Raw genomic sequence first — 22,042 nt, 5'->3', positions numbered from 1 at the left:
ATATATATATATATATATATATATATATATATATATATATATATATATATATATATATATATATTATTTATTATTATTTATTTATTTATTTATTTAGTTTTTTTTTAGTTTTTATTTATTTATTTTTCAAACGTTATACTTTAGTTAACTGAGAGTGGTCAGCCACTAGATGGCAGTGACTGATCGTCTGTCTATGGTTTTAGTTAGTAGCTACTTGGCTGAAGGTTGAAACGTTCATTTTTTACTGTCTCAATAATATCTTGAATAATTGTTAGTCATTAATTTTCGCTTTATTTCCATAACATCTTATTGTTGCTGGGTTTGTTTATACGTGCGCGGGGTGGGGCTAGTCCGGAAGTCTCGCGATATGCCGCTCCGGTGATTTTACCCCGAACTGCTTGGATACTAGTTTCACTCGAAACATCAACACAGTTACCCGGGAAAGGTATTATTACATGGATTATTAACGCCTGTCTTTTGAAAAACATCTCATCTGTCATATTTAATTACGGTGGACCAATTTAAAAATCACATTGAGTGCATGTCACTAGAAAAAGTTCTTCGCCTAGTTGGCATAAGTACTAGCTAACATCGGTTTGCTAATTTAGCTGCTAACGTTAGCGCACAGTCAGCTGAGCAAGTCGGAAGAAGTTTGGATTTCGCCAATATGACGGGATTATAATGGACATGGGCGTCTTTATTCTTCATCGTACCAACTAAAAGGTAAATACTATCACCATTTAAAAGTCCGCAGTATTGGCTTTTGTGAAAGGCGTCCAAGTAGCTAACATTAACATGAACTGAGTCGACTTTGCTGCGACGTCAAATACATCTGCCTGGGGCAGTCATTATCGGTGTTGAGTCCTTTCTGTGTCAGACTTGAGATTAGCAATGAAAATCTCCTGTCCCCTTTGTGTCATTTATTTAGTTATCATAAGCAAAGCATGCAGTTAACATGCCATGCCACTATCGTATAATAAATTATACCAACAGTGAAATCAGTTAAGACGCGGTTGTTAGCATGACACCAGTGTTAGAAAACCTCTCATGAGCACCTTTCATAATCCAAGTCCCAGTGACTGCATGGATGTTCTTGTACTTTGTCACATGGTCAGCGGTCTGCATCTACAATACAATACAATACTCACCTGCTCCTACTGACTAACTTTACTTGGCTTCTACCAGAGAGACACTGGTGCTGAAGCTGAACCTCCATCACATATTGAACGGTCTGGTTAATAGTAAATCTTATACAAAACATAAGATATGGATACGGAAAACACTGGTGGGGTGTTGCACTTTAAGACAGAAGCAACATTTAACCCATATAAACTATGCATTCTGAATTACATGATCTTGCTTTGTCTGGTCTGTCTATCTGGTCAGAAGAAGTTCATAACTCCTAGGTCTAATTCATGCATGCTCACAGAATCCAGTTAGTGTTTATAATTATTTGGTCTCAATGCAATTTTTTTAGTAGTTGGTTTAATAGTTGTGATTAATCGATTATTAGGGCTGTGGAATTAACTGAGATAGTCTTGTGACCATATACACCGTTAAGTAGGACAGGTGTTCAGAGAAACATTGTGACATTTGACACCAGCATGGAAAGCTTTGAGGAATGCGAGCTGGTACAACCTGTTTTAAATGGAATGAGAGGCCTGTCATGATAGTACATTTTAATGCACGATATATCGCTACAGAGAAATGATAATGTTGAAACTACTTTATGCCACTGTCACAAAGCGTTGTAATGCCAGTAAACCAATTTTGTCATTAAAAGACCTGAGCCAAAACAAATAAACAGCAGAGTTCTACCCTCTGCAGCACAGATCTTGTGTTTTTACATAAAAATTGCTGAAATCTTCCTACTAGTCCAAAGAAATTGTATAAATTGTATAGTAATGGATGCAATTACACAGACATATAGATTCAGTCAGTGTATTGGTTGTGCATGTGTCTAATTTCAGATCTCCTTGCAGGAGAGGATGAGGAGAAGCCAGAGGGTGGAAGCAGTCATACAGTCGTCTGGCCCAAATCTCAAAGCCAATGATGTCAGTGATGGTATGTGCATATTTGTCATTTTTAATGAGAATATCTGTCTGAGTTTAGTTATTCTTATCATGACAATTCTTTTTTTTTATAGAGCTAACATCTGCATGGAAAGGCTTGGCACAGTCCAAAGCTGCTGTAAGTACAAAATACCAAGTGCCAAATTTACAAGTTCATAACATTGTTAATTTCAAGTTAATCTTCACAGTCTTTGCAGCATATTAGCACTGTAATCCTTTGTATGTACTCTTTAGTTGCGGCAGATAGAGAACAAACTTGAAGCGGGTCCGGGATCAGGGGTTTTATTGGAATCTATTAAGGTGCCCTCCAAAAAAAAATCCTTGAAAAAGGATCAGAGCAAAGGTATACCTCTATTAAAGGCATTTCAGAAATTTGACATTTCTTTGTATTAATGTTTTGTTCACTACAGATGGACAACAATGTGATCAAAAAGAAAAAAACACAAAAATGAGAGGTCGCAGTTCACAAAGTCCAGAAAAGTGCAACACTCGCGGCCCTCTTCAGAACTCCACGCAGGAGAACACAACTCGCAACAGTGTGGAATTCAGGGAGCCATTAGCCTCCTACAGGTGATTTAAGTGTTTAAGTGTAATTCATATTTTGCAATATGATTACATTTGTAAAATGTATAATTTTTTGTTGACAATACTGAGGCATTTGAGTAGAGAGCTGTAAGGTACAGTTACAAGTAGTAGTAAAATATATACATTCTGTAGAGTCATATACAGTCTCCACAGCAAATGGTAAATTAAGAGGGAATACTGAGCTTCTTTCTAATCCTGTTTAATCTGTTTTGTGTATAGAGAGGCCACCCCTCAGCCACATCCCTCCTCTCCTCCTGACCTCTCCAGTCTGCAGTCAGCACCAGGGTCTTCGTACTCATCCCAGCCATCTAATTCAAATTCTGCTCTGAGTCATCTTGTTTACCAGAGAGACACCAGGGACAAGCAGACTGACAGGGACTTGGACAGCACACACTCCTCCACTATGGAACGTATGGAGATCCGCTACCTCAATGACCTACCAGCCCTGGACACAATAAGGACTAATCTGCCCCACTCCAGGGCACTAACTAGAGAAGCCCTACAGTCAAACAGCTTTCTCAAAGCACAACTTCTACAGAGCACTGACAGCAAAGACAGTGGAAGTACCCCATCCACTAGTCCTGGTTCAGCTTCGCAACGCTTGGAAAACCTAAGACGTCATCAACCTGATGATAAACTGGAAAAACTAAAAGAGCGGATTCGGAAGCAGAGACAACATCTCGAGGAGACTGCTGAGAAAGAAAAGTCTGGTAGTTATTTAGAACAGCCACTTATTACAAATGGCAACTGTGGTACTTGCACCATTCCGACAGTGAAAGTACGGAAAGTAGCAACTGCACCATCTGCACCTATTTATAAAGGTATGTGGGTCTACACTTGTATGTGAAATTATTTAACAATTTACATAATCTCTGGTTTGTGTTGTTATTTATTTATTTATTTATTTATTTTATTGTTTTTTAGGCTTCAATAGTACTGAAACAAAAATACAGACTCCAGATGGAAAAATCTGGCATGAAGAGGACTTTCACAACTTCAGTAGAGAAATTTATAAAGACCTGTCTCGACAGTTTGAAGGTAAAAGGATTTTATGCCCACTTTTTCAAACAACTGAAGAACTGAAAGACTCGTACTAAAGTTCTAAATTCTGACAAGTCTGAGGTCCCACACCTGCACTCTTTCTCAATGTTATCAGTCTGAAAGAATAACTTAACAGGAGTGCTCTGAACAATATATGGGACATAGTTTCCAGTTCACTCTTTAGCCACATCTCACTGCACAAGTGTGTATTATAAAAAGACAGTTAGTAATTCAGAGTCTGCTTGAAGATGAAAAAATACAATTCAGATATAATTTAGACTATGTAATAAAAGGTTTGTTGCACTGGGTGATATCAGTTCCTTGCTTTGCATACCCCAGTACACTGGACCTCCCTCTGAACCCTAACTTGACCACTCCGCACTGAGCTATGCAGATATGAATCCGAAAGTCTATGGAATAGTGCCTATTGTGTTGTCCCAAAAGCGTTTGCTTTTTTGTTTTATTTGTCCACTGCTTCTGATTTTTTTATTTTTTTTATTTTTTACAGAAAGCACAAAATCACAGCTTCAGAGAGGACAGAGAGATCTTTCTAAAGAGAGAAAACCTCATAAACCTGTGAGAAAAGTGCAAAAAATTGCCCCTGCCTCTGAATTTGCAAAGCCAGGTAAAATGTATATATATGTTTATGTATTATAGTTTAACCACCAGTAATATTTACATGTTCTCTTACATGATAGTTTCATCAGGTGTGAGCATGAAATTTGATTTGTAAATTTAATTGAATTTGCTATTTCCTTATTTGTTCTTATTGATAAGGTTGATAAGGGCTAGCTGCAGACTAGTATTTGCCTGCTGCTACACTTTGGCTATCTTATTGAGCAACTTTGCGCTGCCAAGATTCAATGTTAGACTCAAAGCTTCTTTGAAATGTCCAGTATGTCTGACATTTGCTGTGTAACTAGCACTAAGTAATGCTGTCTTGGTTGTAGATCCTTAGGTTATTTAATATTTAAAAAATTTGTCTTGGTTAAGAAGGTCTTATATTTAGCATAAGCATTATATTAACCAGAAACAAAATTGCATTTGATTGAATGATGATTTTGTAAAAATCTAGATGTTTGCAAAGCTTTGTTATTTGTACTTGCATGTTGAGCTGTCCTGTGCACTTCTATAAATAGTCTCTTTAATGTTTGGCTGGTACAGCTGACTTGTCCATCCAGTGCACAGCTGTTGACTAGTTTTTCACTTTCAAAAGGAAATGCGTCTAGCTGCCTAACCTGTGTACAATTGTCTGGATAGCATTTCCACTAGTCTACACAACTTTGGGACATGAATTTGGATTAAATAGATTTGTAATTAATGTTTTCCAACCAAGAGTTAGTTCACCATGCAAAACTGTAAGCACATCTAGCATTCTAGGAGCATTAACATTTAAAAGAATCCCAGAAATTTCAGAACTTGTGTATAGAGGTTTAAATTGTATGGTAAATAAATCTTACTCTTGGTCACTGTGGGCTTATTTATTTCTGGGTTGGCTTCTTCCTATATTATGTACACGCCTGTATTCAGATCATGTTCTTTGTGTGCAGTAATAAGTCCTGCTTCATGGCGAGAAGGCCAGAAGCTTGTAAAGATGGTACTAGGCAAAGATCCCACTGTAACAACTGAGGTGTTCCAAAAGACTAGGAGAAAAAATCAAAAGGGTAACATACCGTTATCAGAGAATTACTTAATTATATTTGCCTACATACAAATATATTTCTGATAAAATATTTTTGCTGCTTTTGTCCAGGTCCCCACTATAGATCCAGTTCAGATCCATGTGCAGAACTAAATCGACCAAAGTGTCCTCAAAATACAGCAAAGAAACAAGAGAGCAATGAATTTCAGAATAATGCAAAAACCTCTTCTACAGCAGTGCAAGAACCATCTCCTGTACGTGTGGGTACAGACATGTTGTCAGTAGACATCAAGGGGATACTGGACGACCTCCAGCTCGAGTGCAAAACTACAGAAAGCAGTGAGCGAGCCAGAGGCACATCCCGACGGGGGGCGAGTCACAGACAAGGCCGTGGGAGTTCGGGCTCAAGAACAAGGGCTTCTGTCTCTACATGGACAACTACATCAACACGAGTGTGTCGTAGTGCTAGTCCATCCAATCAATCAAGAGCTGTCAATCGAGTGGAGGCAGGACAGAAAAAGCGCCACTATGATGCAGATACAGTTCGTCAATACATCGCCCAACAACAAGAAAAGAGAAAAAGGCAACAGGTGGAAGAAAGGAACGCACTGAGGCAGGAGGCAGAGAAGAGGCAACAGAGACTGCAGGAGCTGTACAGAAAGCAGAGAGAAGTTGCCAAAACAGTGGCCACTAGCACTGCAGCTCCTGCTCAAATGCAACTACAAGAGACCTTCAACAAACTGCTGCTGGAAGGAGCACAACTGAAGCAGGAGGCTGCACAAATGGTACAGTTGCTGTTTTTGTTAGAATTGGATACATGTAGTTGGGGCAAGTAAGCCACCATGTCAGAATTGTAATTGTTTTTTTTCCTCGATATTTGCTTTGACAGAAACCAATGTACCAACCGTCTGGAGAGTCCGATAAAGAAAATATAAGATTGGAACAAGCTCAAAGCCCATCGAGCAGTGACCGATCTTTAAATCACCCCCCTGTCTCCAGGTAATATACATTTACATGACTCCTTTGTATCTGTTTCTGTCATCTAAAAACTGGATTGGTTTCTAATAGTTCAAAGATTATTTTTTTCGTAATCCATGTTCTAAACTCATAAGCCATTAGTGATTCCTTGGAGGGCTCATTTGTTTTGCCCTTCTACTTACAATGTTTTTAAAAAAAATACTTTTTTATCTATCTAAGGCTAAAATGTTGTTTACTTTCCCTTTAGAAATGATTTTGCTTTTGAAGAAGCCTCATCAGCACACCTTGAACATTTAATACCTACAACTCAACCCGTGACTGGTCCTGTGTGCAGTAATGAGCATCTTCTTTCTCAGCTTCTCAGACTAGAGAGTGCAATAGCTGCAAGTGAAAAGCAGACTAAACGCCATAACACTGCACCTACTCATTCACCAGACAAGATGTCTCGCATTGAAGCCCTGAAGGCCACAGCCATGTCCTTGTCCAACCGTATAGAGAGTGAAGCATCTAAGCTTGCTGGGGAGGGTTTTAATTATGGATTAACAACCGCTGTGGATATGGACACCATACTGGCACCAAGGTCCTCGCACACTTGTGGTGCAATTGAAAGTGAAAACATGGCTTTCAGTACTGAAAGAATGTCTGGAGCCAGAACTATGTACAGTTGGACAGGTTTTCCCGAACAAGATTTTGTTCTCTTTAAGGCTTCAACAGAAAAGAATGGCAGGGTCAACAGCTGGACTTGCCCAAAATCAAGCTCCGTTCCACATAATGTTTTTTTTCAAGACACGAAGTGGTTGGCTAATGATGTGGAGGAAAATCCAAAGACAAACAGACAACAGTATGAAGCACTGTGTATAGATGGCAAACACCCAGATGGCCATGATAGCTCAGGGTCCATCAGTGAGGGTCCCTTAAGTGAAGGGAGTGTCATTGATGGCAACCACAGTCCTCCTCCGCTGGCAAATGCATTTAGGCCTATTGGCCACCAGGGGGCAATGCAGCATTCTGTAAGAAAAAGTCACCAACATCTGTCAGAGTTCCAAAAGGATGCTGAGAAATGTGCAGCTCTCACCTCACTACTCGCTCATCAGGAAAACTCAAAACCTGCCTGGGAAGAATTTAACAAAGGAAGCCCTTTAAGTGTCATTAATATTTTCACCAAAAGCCTCCAAGGAAATGTTAAAGGTTTGTAGTTGCACTTTCTCAGAGCTATAGAGGGGCTAGTCAGAAAGAACTATAAAAAAATGAATAATCATCTGTACCGGTACTTTATTTTTGTTTTCATAGCTGGAGACATATATTCAGAGAGGAACTCTCCTGCACATTTGCTGCCCTCAGGCAGTCATGTTACAGATTTACATTATGAGAATGACTTTGTGTCAACTCAAGGCAGTGGAGCCAGTGGCCAAAGGGACGTCAATGCATTGAGGTAAGTTAAACCCATTTTTCATTTCATTTTTAAAAATTTATTCTATGGTGACCTCCCCTAATGTCTGTGCAAGGGCTCAAACTAACGCAAAGTTACTATTACTATCATTACCACAAATGTTATTATGAGTGTCAATAACAAGTGATATCCACTCTAAATGACTGAATATTTTATTCTTAAACAGTTCTAATAACCATAATGAAGAGCTGTTGAGGCGATCTACAGGAGACAGTACACATAATTCATCTGTACATTCGCCACAGCGTTCCTCTTGCTCCACACCTGGGTCTTCGCCTCGTTCAAAGAATTCTAACAAAATAAGAAGTGCATATGATTTATTCTTGTGATATTAGCATTCATATTATTTCATATTTATCCAGGGCATACAGTTACAAATTTTATTTATTTTTTCTTAGGCAAGATTTCAGATCAGAGTGATGCAACTTTGATGGAGGAGCACAGAAGTTCTCCTCCTTCAGAAGTACTATCATCTGAATATAGAAAAAGGGACTTCAAAAGAAGCTCTGAGCACAGCCAAATGACTTCAGATGACATCTCTGGACTTTCTCACCAAAGGTAAAATCTTTTTTTTTTTTTTTTAAACAGGTGTGAAACATTTAGTTTGTTGTCTGTGTAAACCATCAGTCATGTAGATCAGTTTCCATGGCACAAGAAGGTGACTACACAAAGATTTTAGACTGAAAATTTTTTGCCCCTCATTCAGGTAGCTTCTTTAGTTTTGACACAGAGTCTTCAGATTGGTTATCATTATTTTAATAGACTTCTATGTTCAAGTTAATCTCAATTGCATTTAAAATGGTCATATAAATTGCACATTCCTTCACTAACTTACTGCACTTTTCAAAGTTAAACGGTTTAATTTTTCAAGGGTTTGTAGTTTCTAGAAACACAAGGAGGTTATGGTTCAGCCCAGAGACACTGGGTATTTTGTTTTGAGGGCCAGTGGGGTGCCTTTTGGGGTCAGCCTGGGCTTGCAGCCAAATGATTTTATTTTATTTTTTCACAAATTCCTTTGCCCTCTAGTGAAATTTAATCCATATAATAGTATTTTCATGATTACAACACATTCTTGCTCTGCAACTCAGCTTACCACCTTAAATCTCTATATAATTATTAATACATTTGCAAATGTTTTTAAATTTAAAAGCGTATCATGATCTGTAGTGAGTGACCTTTGCTACTTGGGAGAACAGTGAAAGCATTCGTGGCCTCAGTTCCACGGCATAGGATGTATTTTACAGATTTCACACAAAACAAAAGGTTTCTGAATAATTTTGTGACACAGTCACATTCACATAATAAAAACCTAGGTGAGTAATTTACATTTGTTTTGTTTACTTTTTTCTGGCTTTTACACATTCTGGATAGAATAGATATAAGCAACAAGGGACATTTAGTAACACAGCTATGAACCAATCTCATAATGCTAGTCCGGCACAGAGCCCAGCTTTTTGTGCTGCAGCCTAGACCGTTAAACTCTAGCTTTGTGTTTAGAGTAAGTAATGTTGTCATTTTTAACTCTGTTTTTCTAGTTCTGATGTGGTCAAGAAGATGTCTCCGCCATCCAAAGTTAGGCAATCCCCTCTTGGATCTCTGGAACATAGTTCTGTGGAGTCAGACTCTTTTAGTGAACCCTTTAGGAGAAGCTCTCCAGAAAAGGCAGCCAACACAAATACAGCAGCGTACTCTGGCTCGGCAGAAGTCAAGGCATCAGGTAATTTAAACAAGCACCAACTGAATTGTTGTAACCACATCTTATCCTCCTGACTATCCATTATATGTATGTTTTCTATATGTTTTCCAGGTCAATTACAATATTCCCCTGCAGTTCTACAGCAGCGGCTGGCCGCAGAACTCCATTACCTGGAGTCCATTGAAGAGTCTGTGCGGCAGCTGGGTGACATAGAGCGACTGATGGGTGTGTCTGTCGCTCAACATGAAAGTGCTTCCTTGGCCCAAATGCTTAAGGTGAATATTATTTGGGTTCCATAAGTTTTAAAAACATTGTAATACTTAATAACTTACTTTGAAACTTTGATCATCTAGGCCAAGCAACAACATGAACAGGAATTGTATGAGTTAAAAATCAAGACTGAGAGAGAGGCTCTTGAGACACGGCTGCAAATGGAAGAAAACCGGCAAAGAGTTGCCCAGGTATGAATAAAATGCCATGATGGTGTTGGGTTTTTCATGTTATACTGTAGTGTTATTTTTGCTTTTTGCTTCCCCCCCATATTTGTACATGTAAATATGTATTTCTTCAGGCCCATATAGAACTGCAGGAAGGTTTGGCTGCAACTCACAAGGAGACCCTGGAAGGCCTCCAGGAGGCAACAACAAAGATGATGAGTCAACAGGCTGAGGCAGCACGGTACACAGCTGACACTGCCCGGCACATCAAAGAAGTAAGCAATCACTGCCTTTTCTCTGTCTGGAAAACAGCCCATGGTCCCATTTTTAGTAAAGTTGATTGATTGCTAGTTTACAGAAAAAGCTAACTGTAAATTTGGAAGATGGAAAGTATTGTAAAATGGGCTAAATCACCTACCATCATGTTTGTAAATGTGTTTTTGTTTCAGATGACAGAAATGGCACATGCACATTTGATTACTTACAACCCTGCTTCTGTGCATACATCAGAACTACTGAAGGAAAAACCTCATTCAAGGACCAAAGATAAAGTCAATTTGAGGTAAATAACCAATTCATTCACCTTTTAAATACAAAGTAAAGAATACTTCCTTCTACTCTCTTCTATTTTCCCTTGCACAGTTATGAATCAAGTAGAACCTTAACAGATGATCACCATTCCAATCATTCTGACTCTGAATCCATCAGAAGTCTTGGACTCAGGTATGGATCATTATGTTACATTATTTCACTTTTGAAGAGCTTACAGAAACTAACACTTGCCTTAATGGATTTTATCAGTGAACCTGACTCAAACTACCCCCACAGTTTATCTTCTGAGCACAAGGAAAGGGTGCATGAACCACCTAAAAAGTCTAAGTCTGATGGAGCAGAGGGCAGCATTTCCATTGAGGATGAGGTTCCTGCAGCTGCAAACGAATCACTCTGCAGTAACGGTATCCTATCTGCTGTGGAAGAAAAAGGTACTACTGACAAAAGTACAGGATTAGGATTGCATATACCAGTAACAGATAATGTTTTGTGTTTGTTTTTGCAATGTGCTTCACCAGGAGACACTACATCAGTTGCAACAGAGTATTCTCACAAGTTTGAGGATTCAATAACTGAAGATGAGATTGAAGAACGCTCCTTCCGCTCCTTGTTACCATCTGAGGCTCATCGCAGAGAGAGTTTGGACAAGAAATTGCAGCACCATGATGAATCAGAGGAAGATGGTGCATGCCATAATGGTACACCAGCTTTGGTGGCTCACAATATGCTAAAGGTAAATGTCTTGGCTGGTTACCTCCGCCAAGGAGGTTATGTTTTTGCCGGCGTTTGTCTGTTTGTTTGTTTGTTTGTCTGTTAGCAACATAACTCAAAAAGTTATGGACCGATTTTGATGAAATTTTCAGGATTTGTTGGAAATGTGAAAAGGAAGAACTGATTTCATTTTGGGGGTGATCCAGAAGAAATCCTGGATTCTGGATCACTTTGAAATTTTAGTTAACATTGTGGTAAATGGGGCCAAAAATTTGGTTTCTCAATATCTCGGTTAATTATTGACCAAACCCCATGAAATTTGACTCAGGGATGGACAATGGGATCCTCTTTCATATTCCAAATTGAAAGATACGAGACAAATATTTATGGAAAACACAATTAATATGAGGAGGACTGTAGTCCTTGGCGGAGGTCTGCGCTCTCTGAGTGCTTTTCAGGTTATATGTTGATTAGGGCTGGGTATCATTAAGAAGTTGCTGATATGATATATACCTTGATACATAGGTCACAATACGATACATATCTCGATACAGTGCACTTTCAGTTCGATACGATATATTTCAAATCGATTCTAATACGGTTCAATAAAAAAATAATGGCTAAATTATGGCTGTGATTGTAAAAGACTTTGTTTAGCCACATCTTGTTCATCAATGTTAATATGAAACGCACCCAGTTTAATCATCTAAACAGTGAAAATGTCAAATGTGTTGCATAAACGAGTTTCCTTCCACTAAACAAGCAACAAAAAAATATATATATATTAAGTAAAATACACCAAAAAATTATCTTTGCGATGTATCGATACAGCAGCCCACAATATCAGTACTCTATCATCATTATTAAATGATTAACTGATCAGTCATCATTAAATGATACAATATATTGATATTTCTGTATTTTTGCACAACCCTAATGTTGATAATGTTAATTTTCCTTTGATTAGTATACACATATAGAATAAATTATGTTTACAATTTGTTCCTAAAAAAAATAATAATAATATATATATATTTTTTTTTATAGCACCAGGAGGTATTTTCAGCCTTCTCCGGAGGAAAGGACAGCTTCTCTCATTTCACTATGGAAATGGTCCGTCAGCATATGAGGGATGAAGAAGTCAGACTGCAGCATCAAAGTGCATTGCTGCGTCTCCGCCACAAAGCCCTCAAAGAAAAAACACGCACTGAACTGGCTTGGCTGGAACATCAGAAGAGAAAGCTGAGAGACAAAGGAGAGGATGATAAAATGCCTCCTTTAAAGAAGAAACAGAGAGGCCTTCTACTCAAACTTCAGCAAGAACAGGTTAGCTTTGTATCAGCTCTCTTATTTAGACCACATTAAAAAATGACTAGTCTAGTGTAAGTAAAAAATAAACCTTACAAAAAAACAACATAACAAAAATTACTTAACATGGCTTCATAGACAATATGTGAAAATTCTTTGATTTTTTTTGCCTTAGGCGGAGATCAAGCGGCTGCAGGAGGCCAACAAAGCAGCAAGAAAGGAGAGGCAGCTTCTTCTGAAGCAACAGGAGGAGATCGAGAGAATGAGGTCATCCACTCTCAAACTCAAAGAACGCCTGAGGAGTGCCACCACTGAAGCACCATCTGTGAGTTGAAACTCCTGAAACTCCTGATATTGTGTATCAGATTATTGATGTGACTGCAGGTTTTTGTCTGTCTTTTAGGAGGCATCTTTGTCCGAAGTGGCATTTTCCAACTTGGAAAACACAGATCTGAATGTCCGGAGTCCTTCTCCCTCTGTTTCTGTATCCGGAAGTGAGACAAGCAGCATCATGCAAAAGCTGAAGAAGATGCGCTCACAAATGGATGAAAAGTAAATTACTTTGTATATTTTCTTCCACCCATTTATAGGGTCATATTTATTTCTTTACTATACAGTTTTACTATACAGTTTTGTAATTGTACAGCCAATAGCAATTTAAGTAGCAATGAAGCTAATGAAATGAGCCAAAACAATCCAGCGTGCAGATATGTTTGTGAGAAGATAAATACATAAAAACCTGGATCTTAAATGTTTTTTCTCATACACCACTAAGCAAACTCTTCTAGCTGCTGTATATTGTTCATAGATGTCGATAAGATGCCTTATCAGAGGCATATTACTTGACAGAAAATAACATACTTACTTAGAGGTTACCATTATCAAATTCACAAGTATCCCTGTATATTTGTTAAGTCTTGTTGTTTACAATCCATACAATGCATCGCTCATGTCAGTCTTCTCTCTCCTCTTCTCCCTGTGTACATGTGTTTCCTTCTGCTTATGTCTTTGTCTCTTTCTCATACCTGTGTGACTGTTGTGTGTCTGTGTTTTAGACACTGCTCTTCTGTTCATTACTTCTTCTCTATGTTCACTGCCCAACACTGGGCCTCGTTAAGTCTTTGTCTACCCAACCTCCACCCTAAATTCCAGCTTTTTATCTACAACCAGTTGGTCAGGTACTGTACACCAGTCTATATGTAATGCTCTCCACCCCTTAGCCCTTCGCCCCTCTCCCATGGAACATGCTTGTGTTCATCCGCTGGCACTGGGCATAGTGAGGGGTGCAATGTGTATGTTGAGGGTCAGGTGATTTTGTTTCTGGGTGTGTGATTTAACCTTTGGGGAAATCAAGCAAAGGTCACTTCCTGAAATACTCATGGATAAGTTTCTGTTTAACATTCTGTGGATTTTTTCAGAAGGACCCTTCTTGATTTGAAACTCTAGCTGTAGAGTTGGCATTTATATAATACAAATAGCCATTCTAGTATTTAAACAACCTTCTAATCAGTCCATATTGTCAGATGTTCTGGCTTAAGTAGACAACACAGTAGAGATGAAGTGTTCCTTCTTTTTAATGAGCTGGGTAAATCTTCACTGTCAGTCTTTATTAGGAATCTGTTGCATAGAATTGCAGAATAAGAATAAATACAGATGGCAATTGGCCTTAATGGCATTTGAGAGCTGAAAATCAGCTTAGTTCCCTAGTACCTGACCTCATCATTATACATTAGGTCAAACAAAAAAGCCTCTATTGAATTAAGGCTGAATAAGGCTGCACTGTAATGGCACCTAAAGCTGTGGGCAACCACATTGTAACAGTTAAACCTGAAAGGGTGAGGTGAGTGCTTGCCCTCTATGAACACATCCATCTCTCAGGTAATGAAGCACACGACTCTTATACATGAGCTGTGATCTGCATAAAATCTTGAGTTCTATTTTTGTGACCTACATTTCACTTGACTGACTCTTTCTGATGCATGTGTGACATTTTCACTGTTGCTTCAACTTTTCCTTTTCCTCTGAATGACATTGCATTATTGTTTCCCTTTGGGTGCCTGAATTATGCCTGAATACAGGAGCAAGCAAAGCAACTGTGTCTTTGCCTGAGTGTGTTTTGGACAGAGGTTGCGGTGCTGTGTAAAACTGATGGCCTATAAACCGCGAGTCTATGTTAAATCTATTTTTTTCTTTTTCTAGGTTCCTTACCAAACGTGAGCAGCAGCTGATGCAGAGGCGTCGCCATGCTGAAGAACTCCTTCAATGGAAGCAGCGACTGGACCAGGAGGAAGCAGAAGTTCGTAAGATGGAGAAGAAGGCTCTAGCTGCATGGGATGAGAAAACATCCAGTAATAAAGGACATGATTTGTCAGAGAGTGAAAAGGACTTCAACACAAGTCAAAAACAAAAAGGTAAAACCTCCAGTGTTGTGTGAAAAATGTAATTCACAGAAATACAGTTTTGACTACAGTTTTTTCTTTTAACACCATCACAGGGGATGCTGATCTCTCCTCAGCCACACCAGAGTCTAGTATACACACTGATGTGGACCCGCAACAAGAGGAAACCTCCATCCAAAGCAGTCCAGCTAACTACACTGATGACTTTACCTCAATATCCCCTTCACCAAACAGACAAGTAAGATTTCATGTCTCCTTGGTTTTTTTTTTTTATTTATTCCTGTGATTTCATGCATGTTTCTCTAGGTTTACATACACTGTGCTTACATTAATGCTGTTACTTCTATCCTTGTTTCTCTCCAGTCTGCCCAGAAGTCAACAGTCAAAGGAAGTGTTGATGCTTCTCCATCAGAACATGACCATATTTCAAAACAGAGAGACACCACTGGCAGCGCTATCACTAAACAAACTGGTAACTTGCAGACAATATTATAATGTTTATATGTATTAGGGAACATTCTTGTGTAATTACCTGGGAGGAGTTCCAGTGCACAAGTTGGATTATAGTTTGCTAATCAGATTCTTCGTACAAGTTTCACATTTTTCAAAATTTGTTTGCAGAACACATTTCAGACCAGAGTGACATAGAGAATCGCATAAGGGCCCTCAAGGAAGAACTAAAAAAGCGAAAGTTCACTGCCTACCAGCTGAAAAAAGAACAAAAGAAGAGGACCAAAGAGCGGCTGAAAGCAAAAGAGGCCAACCTACTGAAGCAGCTGGAGGTTAATATACATTTTTGGAAATGTACTTTGATGTCCTGGAAAGACAAGTGATTACATTCTCATTTTGTGTCTTCTTGATTTTTAGACTTACGACGACTTTATTGAGAAGACCAAAGCAGAGCTTAAAAAACAGCCATACTCAACACCAGATACCACGTCCCAAGTCACAGATGTTGTCTCCCATAATACAGAGCATTCTAGTGATAAGACACGTCACAGGTAATAGTGAGCTAAATGAAACTCCTTTTGTCCTTTCTGGTGCTTTTCACTGTATTATTACTGATGTCAAATAATATTAGAATATTAACATGTTTGTACTGTTTTCTAGAAAAACCTCTGAATCTGTCCATAAAGGTGGGTATCCTTTCAGTGATGTGTAGTTTGTGTTAATGTATTTGTATATTGTTTAATAACCCTTGTGCCAAATGTTGCAGCTCTATCTGATCAAAGTAGATCTACATCTATGAATTCAACAATTTCAGATGAAGAACCACCAACAGTGACATCAACTCCGAGACCTGACAGTCCTGACCTCACCCTTACCCCAAAAAATACCCAAGCACAGGCACAAGAATCACTACATCACAGTGTCACTTCTGAACATGAATCTGAAATGCAGAAAGAACTAAAATTAGAAATTAGTAAATTATCTGAGGATCAAGACTCCAAGTATCTGCTTAAGCTAGACAGGGAAAACAAAATGAACACAGCATCTGAATTCATAAATCGTCAGTCTCCATCATTCAGCCAAGAACTTGAACCCTCCAGACCTCCACCTGCACCTATAGATGGGTTTGTAGCAGCAGACCTTCCAACACACATCTCATCCAGTCCACTCTCCCATGAGGAAACTTCCAAAAAGGACAGTAAGCTTTCACATCCTCTAGCTAACAGTTATGACACCTTTGAGTCCTCAGTTGATACATTGCTGAGGGAAAATAATTCAGCTGTACAGCCGGCTGCTGAAAAGTCATTTAAGGATTCAGATCAAACCTCTCTAAAGAAGGATGTACCTGCTAGGGCTGCAGGTTATGACAGTCATGAAGAAGAGATAGAGGAGGAAATACCCAAGGATCTCAGTGGACTTTCTGTAGCGAGTAATCATAGTCACCAGTTTATAGATGTGTTGGATGCCCAGGTAAAAGAAGAGCTTAAGGCTGATAGCAGAAACACAGAAGACACTAATCATTTAGCATCTGTAACTCCTGTAGTCACAGATGAAATGCCATGCTTTTGTATTGGGGACCGTGTTGTTGTCAGTGGAGTTCAGCCTGGTACTTTAAGATTTAAAGGCTCGACCAGCTTTGCTAATGGCTTTTGGGCCGGTGTGGAGTTAGACAAGTCTGAAGGAAGCAACAATGGCACTTACGATGGAGTGTTGTACTTTGAGTGTGCTGAAAAACATGGCATTTTTGCTCCTCCTGACAAAGTCACTCATCTCACAGATAAGTTTGAAATGTACATGGACACTACTGAAGACGATGACTCATTTCACGATGACATGTCAGAGGAAGAAAACCAACAACATCAAACAAAAGAACCCAGATCTCAAACTGAACATTTTGGAAATAATCTGATGTATTTGAGGGACTTAGGATCAGGAGATACAAAGAGCGCTCATGATTTACAGCAGCTGGATAACACTCTCTATAACTCTGAGCCACATGAACATCCTGTACTTAATGGAACAAGCATCTGGGGTTTCGAAGATGTGTCTCCCACTCCCCTCATAGAGAACAATGAAAAGGTTCACTTGAGCACACAAGCTAAGAAGGAGGTTACTAACCTTGTTGAGAAATTAGATGTGGAGCTCAACCATCAGCTCGTGGTGTCTTCAGACTTGAAGAGTGATGAGGGGCTGAAGGACAAACTTGGCTCATTGGCGGATAAAATGCTGGATAACTTTGTAAAAGACACTGTGCTGCAATTTGCAGAACTAAAAAAATCAAAGGCCAAAAAGATACATGATGCCTGTCAAACCAATGGAAATGTGTTTGAAGGAGTTGAAGCAGCTTTGGCTTCCTCAGTTGATCAGAAAGATGACCTGCCTTTTTTTCTGACTCAAGAAAAGGAGGAAATGTCTTCTCCTGATCTGTGCAATCGTCCAGTAAGTTTTACATCCTGTATTAAACGCTATAATTCTTAATATATATATATATATTTTTTTGTTATTTAAAATATGTACACGTACAGGTTTGAAAAATATAGAAATGGTAATAATGTTAAAACACATGCATCTGATATATTGGCTATGGTTGGCAAATGTTAATTGTTTTGCTCTGTTCTCCAGGAAAGCCCTGTACTGGGACTGAGTGGGCAAGAGGAGCTGGCCAAGCGTTTGGCCGAACTGGAACTGAGTCGAGAGCTGGACGTGTTTGGTGATGATCAGGACTGGTTTGATGAGGACTATGGCCTCAGCTCTCGTCGAGAACAACAGAGGCTTAAACAGAAACAGAGGGAGGAAGAGGAGCAGGTCAAGCTCGGGGGTCATTTTGGAAAGACTGTCCCTTCACCGGGAGACCAGGAGGTGAAGACTCCCCCTAGACCTGAGCTTCCTCACCCCATGCCCCCCAAACTGCCCGAGGAGCCTGCTATGGTGGTGCCCCACTCGGCTGCAGAGATAGAGAAGATGACCCATGCTGCAGCTTTGGAAATCTGGAAAACCTGTGGCCTGGAGGAGGGAGCTACAGCCCTCACACAACAGCAAAAGCCCAACCCCTCCCAAGAATATATAGGTGAAGAGCCCAGCAGTGAGGACCAGGAAGCTGTCTGTCTGCATAGCTATAAAAAGGTGATTATTTTTTAAGCTATGTTACTTAAATCACACAGCCATGAACCTTTGCCAACTAAAGTCCTCCTTGTTGCCTAGGCTGTGTTTGATCTGACATGGGAGATCCTTCAGGACATCTTTGCTGAAGATCCCAATGTTGACCAACCGCAGTGGGTTAAGCCGCAAAGAGTCAAGTCTTCATCTTTTCACAAAGTGAGAACAGCAGGAGAAATCAGCAGAATCCAGGTAAACCAACAGTTATTTGTAACCATGGAGTTAAGCAGGTGTACTGCTAATTGTTGTTAGCTTTCCTGTGATGGCAAAAGTCAGCTACGGCCTCTGAGAGTTGTAAAATGTGCCTTTATACTAATTGCGATGAAAAATTGGGATGCTCTGAATTTTTTTAAATTTATCTTAAGCATTAGGGCGGATCAGATCAGGGGATGGAAATATTTAAATATTGTATCACTAATGACTCCTTTGCCTTTTGATTACTACATCTAATAAAATGGCAGTGTTATTATTATATGAAATATATGTTTGTTACAGAAATTTGTTACTACTGAAGTACTGAAGTTGTATGGTCTCGCAAAGGATCAATACCAAAGAACCGACTGGCCAAAAATGCTCAAATTTGGCCGAAAGAAGAGAGACAGAGTAGATAATATTCTGGTAAGTTCTGCTAACTATAGTATTTTCTTTCTGTGTTAATGTAGACAGTTGTTTACAGATATGTTTTTGGCTGCACAGGTGCAGGAGCTCCATGAGGAAGAGTCCCAGTGGGTCAATTATGATGAAGATGAGCTGTTTGTCAAAATGCAGCTCGCAGACAGCATCTTTGACGCTTTGCTCAAGGACACAGCAAATGTGCTCACTCAGATTTATGACAAAAGGGCCAGAAGAGAAAGTGTTTCCTGATAACATTCACTGCAAAAATACAATGTGTAACAATAATGATACTTTCCTAAATCCAGTGAACAAGCAGTTTAACTGCTTTGTTCTCCAGCTGTTATGTGCCATTGTGAGCCCTCAGATGCCTTTTAGACTCAGCGTTACCTCTCTACGTAGTTTTTATGATATCTTTGCTGGAAAACCCTTGTAGTATGTGAGCATTTTTAAACACAATCACCTCACACCACTCAGCTTTTTAATATCCCTTTATTTTCATGAAGTTGCTGCTGTTTCACATTTCAGACTTTTCACAATAATTTACGACTTAACTTTTGTAGACATGTAAGAAAAAAAAAAAAACTTAACTTTTCATAATGACAACCAGTGTAAATGTATAATGCCATTTTTGGTGTTATTACTGTAAAGAAATATCACAGTTTGTCAATGGCTTTACTCTGATAATAGATACTAGGAAGATCAGCTAAGTGGAAGGATAAAGAAAGTCCAGAAAATAAATATGATCTCAAAAGTTAATTTAATTTTTACACTGGTTGTCTTTGTCAGTCTCTAAAAGGTTAGATGATCATAAAAAAAAATGTAAGTGGACAGGAAAAAAAACTATTTGTCAACTGCCCTGTGCCACTCTATTTACGGTATACAGTAGAGGTAAACAAATGTCTGTAGAATAATATATTTTTTCCAGATGTATAGATTTTAATATTTAGTGTTGAACTTGATCTTAAAATTATAAAGTACTGTGTAACTGGAAAAGCACAAAGATTAATGCGAATGTGGCAATAATATGATGTAGCCAACACGGTTATTGAGAGCAAATTTAATATTTATTCATAGGCTTGGCCCTTCATAATATAATCTGGTTGTGAACATATTTTGGACTATTTTATTAATAGATCAACTTTATTTAAAAATGTAGATATAATATTTATCCCACATGGACCTGAAATGTTCACTAAAGAAAATAATCATAATTGGAGCACAATATATTTTCTTATGACTGGACATTGTTGCATAATAGTCATGTGTGTGACCTCAGTTAGCACACTGAGTACATGTTACTAGCACAGCATTGTGACCGGTCACTCAGAAGCCTATTAGAGTTTCCACTGCAGACTTCTACCTTTTGAAGCATTAAAAATCTCCATATATTATGTCTTCATAGCTACTGCTTTTCCCATTGCCTTAACATTTTGTGTAAGCAGCAATATATAGATATAGACCTATAGATATCCTTATTCCCATCACTACCCCCTGGTCAACCCTGCCTCTGTCTCTTTAAATAGTGAACACAGTGGAGCCATTGTATGGACAATTTTAATCAGGAACTATGTTGACATACCGCTAGCCCTGCACTGAGGAAGTTGTAACCTACAGAAGCTGGGGCCTCTCCAGAGTTTTTTTTTTTTTCTTTCTTTTTCAGCATTTCTCTGACCCAGCGAACTGTATGTAATCTTTCTAGCAATGCTAGTATATTATTCTTAAATAGTCCAATAGTTTAGGAGCACCTCAAAGTGACCTTAAAATGTGTTCCTTGACTGGGTTATTCTGCAGAAGTAAATTATTAAACATGTATTAACATGTAATTTCAAACTGTATCCTCTGAAATACCAAAAAACCCTAAACCAAGATTTCTAGGTTGCTGGGCTTGTCTGTGGGGCATGTAGCCTGTTGTACGAAGATGATTGTAACATGGAGGATTTGGGGTCCCCCAGTGTAACTATGCAGACCAATTGACTCACACTTGACTGTAGATTTGATCATCTGTGAAGGTTTTTTTGTCCTTTTTACGGTTTTATGTCACTCTTTGTCCTTTTCTGTTTTTAATGAGAAAGAAATAACAACGGTAATGTAAATATTTGTAGTTGTTAAAATCTCCAAGATTTAAGATGAATAAATTGTCGGGTCATAATATTTTAACTTGTTTGAAATTGATTATTTATAATGTGTGCGCCTCATTGTTGGCAAAGTGCACTTGGAGACTTGTAATATTCTTGTATGGATGTAAATATACTGTAACATGATCCCTTATGGCCCACAATATTGTATCTTGAATAAATTGGGCAACTTGTCTTTTGCAAATATGTACAAAGTATATATTTGTTTGCTAAATGAACTTTGGACTTGTAAATAAAGTGTTTCTTGTTTGTTATTCGTTGCCAGTAATATGATAGGCGGGTATGTGGGGTGACTGATCTATTTTATAATGTTTCCTCATCAGCCTCATCACCTCAAACATACCAGGAGTTTTGTTTCATTCATACATGTTTAACACACAAACCCTGCATATTTAGGCTGAGGAGTTCTCAGACTGAAATCATGTGTTCCACTTTGTGATGTCATGTGGTAATACAGGAAGTGCTCCACTGTGTTTTTAAACTCCATACATCTTCACTAGAACAATTTGGATCATTTAATTCCTGGAATTGCTCGTCTCTACTGAGCAAAGGGGCAAAGGGTAGCTGTTAACTTTAAAACTATCACTGCATGACATTGCAAGATGGATCAGAACATTTTGAGCTTTGGAGACAGGCTGATAATGCAAAATTAATGAAACATTTATGAATGAATCAAAACAATTTAGCGTAATAGAGAATTGAATATCAACTGTGATGTTGGTTATAGGCCTAAACAGTTTTTTTTTTTTTTTTTTTTTACTGCTCTCAGCTTTTTCCTATGCTAAATTTCTGTTACAAAATGTCAATAACTCCAG

At 38.7% G+C, this 22,042-nt stretch overlaps 1 protein-coding gene across 6 annotated transcripts; it reads left to right on the top strand.

The window, feature by feature from the left end:
* Positions 1-289: 289 nt before the first annotated feature.
* cep350 (centrosomal protein 350) lies at positions 290-21,481 on the top strand. Of its 6 annotated transcripts, none has more exons than XM_055164531.1 (38): positions 291-445; positions 609-723; positions 1,983-2,064; positions 2,147-2,190; positions 2,307-2,415; positions 2,483-2,642; positions 2,877-3,478; positions 3,582-3,695; positions 4,207-4,323; positions 5,249-5,362; positions 5,452-6,125; positions 6,230-6,339; positions 6,566-7,506; positions 7,609-7,750; positions 7,935-8,074; positions 8,167-8,326; positions 9,304-9,485; positions 9,576-9,739; positions 9,818-9,925; positions 10,036-10,176; positions 10,351-10,463; positions 10,544-10,624; positions 10,703-10,884; positions 10,972-11,186; positions 12,212-12,490; positions 12,648-12,797; positions 12,876-13,024; positions 14,672-14,883; positions 14,967-15,109; positions 15,235-15,343; positions 15,493-15,653; positions 15,739-15,872; positions 15,982-16,007; positions 16,088-17,760; positions 17,944-18,444; positions 18,523-18,669; positions 18,973-19,095; positions 19,174-21,481. In XM_055164531.1, the coding sequence occupies exons 3-38, from the start codon at positions 1,989-1,991 to the stop codon at positions 19,339-19,341; spliced, it is 8,664 nt and encodes a 2,887-aa protein (XP_055020506.1). In that variant the 5' UTR covers positions 291-445; positions 609-723; positions 1,983-1,988; the 3' UTR covers positions 19,342-21,481. The 6 variants fall into 6 exon arrangements, with proteins under 6 accessions (XP_055020509.1, XP_055020506.1, XP_055020505.1 ...); XM_055164530.1 differs by having other exon boundaries at positions 1,971-2,064; XM_055164534.1 differs by having other exon boundaries at positions 290-723; positions 1,971-2,064; positions 10,730-10,884.
* The last annotated feature ends 561 nt before the right edge of the window (positions 21,482-22,042 follow it).

The sequence above is a fragment of the Boleophthalmus pectinirostris genome, unplaced genomic scaffold (genome assembly GCF_026225935.1).
Source record: "Boleophthalmus pectinirostris isolate CB_2022bp ecotype Guang Dong unplaced genomic scaffold, ASM2622593v1 HiC_scaffold_7, whole genome shotgun sequence".
NCBI lineage: Eukaryota > Metazoa > Chordata > Actinopteri > Gobiiformes > Gobiidae > Boleophthalmus > Boleophthalmus pectinirostris.
Note: the sequence above shows the minus strand (reverse complement) of the source record. Positions and strands in the feature narration are given on the sequence as shown.

Bases quoted from the DNA above. Each gene is read 5' to 3' on its own strand.
- cep350 (XM_055164532.1), top strand. From the start codon at position 1,989: ATGAGGAGAAGCCAGAGGGTGGAAGCAGTCATACAGTCGTCTGGCCCA. The intron at 3,479-3,581 runs GTATGTGGGTCT...ATTGTTTTTTAG, and splicing joins ATCTGCACCTATTTATAAAG to GCTTCAATAGTACTGAAACA. The intron at 6,126-6,229 runs GTACAGTTGCTG...TTGCTTTGACAG, and splicing joins AGCAGGAGGCTGCACAAATG to AAACCAATGTACCAACCGTC.